Consider the following 4,781-nt stretch of genomic DNA (forward strand, 5'->3'; position numbering starts at 1 on the left):
AATCTGTAGTGTCGTGATTTATATTTGAACTTAATCCATTCCCCAATTTACTACTGTATAGCAACTGCCGACTTACCTTTTCCTTTTTCTTTCCTTTCTCGCCTGTAGCTAGCTTTCAGTTTACAGTGAAAGTATATATATATTTTTTGTTTTTCTTTCTCCCCCCACTCGAGCTCTCCCTCTCTTTCCCACTCCCGCCCCCTCTCTTCATTTCTATATCCCACATTATTATCACTCTTATCTCCCCCTTTTGTACATAGTCTCTTCTCCCCACCCATTTTTATTACTCAGTTAAACCATGTGTATAATCATATGGTTATTGTTTATAGTTATTTGTTTTAGTACTTTAGCGCCTTTGACGAACATTTCTTGTATTAATCTATTATATAACCAGGCTGTTTTTGTTGTTTATGTTATTGTTTTTGAGGGACCTGACCTCTACAAGCTAAGCTTTAATTAGGTCTCCTCGTCTTTTCTTTTTTTGTTTTCTCATGTAAATGCATTGTGTGAACTTGATTCTTATAAATGTTCCTCTTATATTCTTTGCATGTTATACATTTGTTAAATTGTATTACATTTATGTTGGAAGAAAGACAAATAAACTTGATTAGGTGGTCAGTCCGGTAGAGAGCAGTCGAGCAGTCAGATGTATGGAAGCAGGAGACCGTCAAAACATGGATATACGTCGTGTCGTAATTCGAATTGCCACACTACCTAAATAATTACGTCGTGTAGTAATTTGAATTGCCACACTACCCCCGGCCCCCCCCCCCCCACTCAGTGTTATTTAGGGTACGCATATGCTCGTATACCCTCTTTAGTGAAAGCACCCCCTATCTGAGGACTGCCAACATTTCCGAACCCCCCTTTCGCGGGCTTTTCCTCAGCCTTGGAGACCCCCCTAAATCAGGAAAAATGCTCAATGTACCCCCTTAAATTCGGAATAATTTCTCAGGAGTCCAAAAACATGAGAGAAAAAAAGAAAAACACCCCCTTTTTAAAGAAATCTCCGGGTGAAAAGTCAAATACACCCCTTTTTTTACAATTCTCGGGCCGGACTTTGTCGCACGAAAAGTACCCCTTTACCGGACATTTTGGCAACACGCATGCGGTCATTCTGACCTCTGAGTGGGGGGGGGGGGGGCGGGACACTACCTAAATAATTACGTCGTTTCGTTATTCGAATTGCTACACGACGTAATTCCGAATTACTGCCCAACGATTTAACGTCATGACGTTAAATGAATTAACTACACGACATTAAATAATTAAGGTCGTGTAGCAATTCAAATTACTACACGACCTAAATAATTACGTCGTGTAGTTAATTCATTTAACGTCGTATAGTTAAATCAACCAATGAGACCGTTCGTAATATATCAGATGCGAAGAACGGCCACTACAAAAGCGCACGAACGCGCATCGTATACATATTTCTGGCGCGCAATTATGATCTTCGCAACGCATATATTACGAACGGTCTCATTGGTTGATTTAACTACACGACGTTAAATGAATTAACTACACAACGTTAATTGATTTAACTACACGACGTTAAATCGTTGAGCAGTAATTAATTACAACACGACGTAATTATTTAGGTCGTGTGGAGATTGCAAAGAGATCAAGCAATGTATGTGAAATACAAACAGGGCATAGAGGATCTCCTCAGGAAAGGCTATGCAGAGGAAGTTAGTGAGGAGACTAGGCAACCCAAGGACACCCCTGTTTGGTATTTGCCCCACCATCCAGTCTTGAATCCCCAAAAACCAGACAAGATGCGAATCGTGTTCGATTGTGCGGCCAAGCACCAAGGGGTATCTTTGAATGATGCAGTGTTACAGGGGCCGGACCTTATCAACAATTTGATGGGAGTTTTGCTTAGATTCCGCCAGCAACCAGTAGCACTCATGTCAGATATAGAGGCAATGTTCCACCAAGTGAGGGTACCTCCAGAAGATCGAGACGTGTTGAGATTCTTGTGGTGGAAGGACGGAGACTTCAACAAGGAACCGCTGGTCTACCGGATGTGCGTCCACCTCTTCGGAGGTACGTGGAGCCCAAGTGTGTGCAGCCATGCACTTCGTCAGACAGCAAGAAACGGTGATGGTAATGGTAAAGTGGAAGCATCTAAGGCCATTCTCAAGAACTTCTATGTGGACGACTGCCTGGTGTCAGTTGAGAATGAAGAAACAGCGGTGAAACTTGCTGCGGACTTAATGGTCTTGCTCAGTGAAGGAGGCTTCAGATTAACCAAATGGGTCAGTAACAACCCATTTGTCCTGCAATCCATACCAGAAGAAGAGAGAGCTAAAGATGTGAGGGGTCTGGATCTCAATCATGATGCTCTTCCAGTCGAGAGAGCACTTGGAATCAGCTGGGATGTAGAAACTGATTGTTTGCTGTACAAACTTAGACCCAAGGACAAACCCCAAACCAGGAGGGGTATCTTGAGTGTTGTATCTTCCATCTACGACCCTCTCGGTTACGCCAGTCCTTTCATCCTAAAGGCTAAGATGATCTTGCAGGAACTAACCAGACTTAAACTTGCATGGGATGAGGAGATTCCAAGCAAGGAAATAGAGAGATGGAATGAATGGTTACAGGAACTACCCAAGATGACTGAATTCCAGGTCAACAGATGCATCAAACCACATGACTTTGGCAAGGTAGCAGAGTATAAGCTACATCACTTTGCAGATGCTTCAGAGAAAGCCTATGGAGTCGTTTCCTACCTGCGGATGAAGGATGTTGAGGGTCAGGTGCACTGCAGCATACTATTTGCAAGGTCACGTCTTGCACCCCTGAAGAGGATGACAATCCCACGGCTTGAACTGATGGCGGCTACACTCTCTGTCACTATAGACAGTATGATACAACGGGAACTGGATCTGCCGCTCCAAGAGTCAGTGTTTTGGACTGACAGTTCAATAGTACTTCATTATGTGAAGAATGAGGATAAACGTTTCCATACGTTTGTAGCAAACAGAATTACAACCATTCATGAGGGATCTGAACCAAGGCAGTGGCGACATGTTAACACTGATGTCAATCCAGCCGATGATGCCTCGCGTGGACTGACAGCTGAGGAATTGACTGGACGATGGAAAGAAGGGCCAAAATTTTTGTGGTCAGAAGAATGCGATTGGCCTAAAAGCTTGACAGTGAATGAGTCTAGCTTAGAGCATGACCCAGAGGTAAAGCAAGACAAGACTGGAGTGTTTGCTGCAGCCGAATCTGAAGTCAAGGCGACAGATAGACTCCTTGAAAGTTACTCGTCCTGGTTCCGGCTGAAGAAAGGTATTGCATGGATCCTGAAGGTCAAGGAGTGCTTGAGAAGAAAGGCACGCAAAGATATGAATTTACTGGATATGAAGCAGCCAGTAACAGTTGATGAGATGACTGTAGCTGAAGAAGCAATTGTCAGATACGTTCAGCAACAGACCTATGCTGAGGAGTACAGAGTCTTACAGCAAAATAAGACTACACAACGGTCACCCACTCGAATAGCAAAATCCAGCCCACTATCTAAATTGAGCGTGAAACTCACAGACGAAGGATTGATATGTGTTGGAGGAAGACTACACAATGCACCACTAGAAGAGCAGACAAAACACCCAGTGATTTTGCCTTCCAAGCATCATGTAGTACAGCTTTTGGTGAGACATTACCACATTATGTGTGGTCACTCAGGGAAGGAGTATGTGCTATCCCTACTCAGACAACGATTTTGGATAATCAGAGGGAGGTTAGCAGTTCGTCATGTACTACACAAGTGTTTCACATGTAAACGTCAACGTGCAAAACCAGTGGAACAGAAGATGGCAGATTTGCCGGCAGATAGAGTGGTACCAGAAAAACCTCCATTCAGTAACGTGGGAGTTGACTGCTTTGGCCCATACATGGTGAGACAAGGAAGGAGCTCTGTGAAGAGATATGGATGTATATTCACTTGTCTGGTTATAAGAGCAATACACATAGAGGTACTGCATTCATTGGAGACGGATTCATTTCTGAATGCCCTTCACAGATTTATTTCACGCAGAGGACAACCAGAGATTATCAGATCCGACAATGGTACAAATTTCATAGGTGCTGAACGTGAACTGAGGGAGGGATTGAAACGATGGAACCAGGAGAAGATCCACGATAATCTCCTTCAACAAGGAGTTGATTGGAAATTCAATCCACCGAGAGCATCCCATATGGGTGGATCATGGGAAAGACAAATCAGAACTACGAGAAAGGTCTTGAATGCAGTCATGAAGCAGCAGGTTCTGAATGATGAGGGCTTAACGACTCTTATGTGTCTAGTAGAGGCAATTATCAATGGGCGTCCACTCTCCATAACATCTGATGACGCAAGGGATGCAGAGCCTCTCACACCAAATCATCTGCTGCTCCTGAGGTCAAAAAATGCTCTACCACCTGATGTGTTCCAGAAACATGATCTGTATGGACGTCGACGCTGGCGGCAGATTCAATACCTGGCAGACTTATTTTGGCGCAGGTGGGTGAAGGAATACCTACCTTCCTTACAACAGCGGCAGAAGTGGCTGAAAGAGACGAGAAATCTGGAGGAAGGTGACATCGTGCTGATTATCGACAATCTGCCGAGGAACAAGTGGTTGACGGGAAGAGTAATCGAAACCTATCCTGGGAAGGACAAGCTCGTCCGATCGGTGAAGCTGAAACATAGCACCGGTATCCTAGTCAGGCCTGTGCAGAAACTATGTCTTTTGGAAGAAGCAGATAGCGTATTGGTGAACCACAGCGACTAA

At 44.0% G+C, this 4,781-nt stretch overlaps 1 protein-coding gene across 1 annotated transcript; it reads left to right on the plus strand.

Annotated features, from left to right (window-relative positions):
* Window positions 1-1,631: 1,631 nt before the first annotated feature.
* LOC115928113 lies at window positions 1,632-4,781 on the plus strand. Its single transcript, XM_030994877.1, has one exon. It carries the CDS (start codon window positions 1,632-1,634, stop codon window positions 4,779-4,781), a length of 3,150 nt encoding a protein of 1,049 aa, XP_030850737.1.

Source organism: Strongylocentrotus purpuratus, unplaced genomic scaffold (genome assembly GCF_000002235.5).
Source record: "Strongylocentrotus purpuratus isolate Spur 01 unplaced genomic scaffold, Spur_5.0 spur5_contig_852, whole genome shotgun sequence".
NCBI lineage: Eukaryota > Metazoa > Echinodermata > Echinoidea > Camarodonta > Strongylocentrotidae > Strongylocentrotus > Strongylocentrotus purpuratus.

Bases quoted from the DNA above. Each gene is read 5' to 3' on its own strand.
- LOC115928113 (XM_030994877.1), top strand. From the start codon at position 1,632: ATGTATGTGAAATACAAACAGGGCATAGAGGATCTCCTCAGGAAAGGC.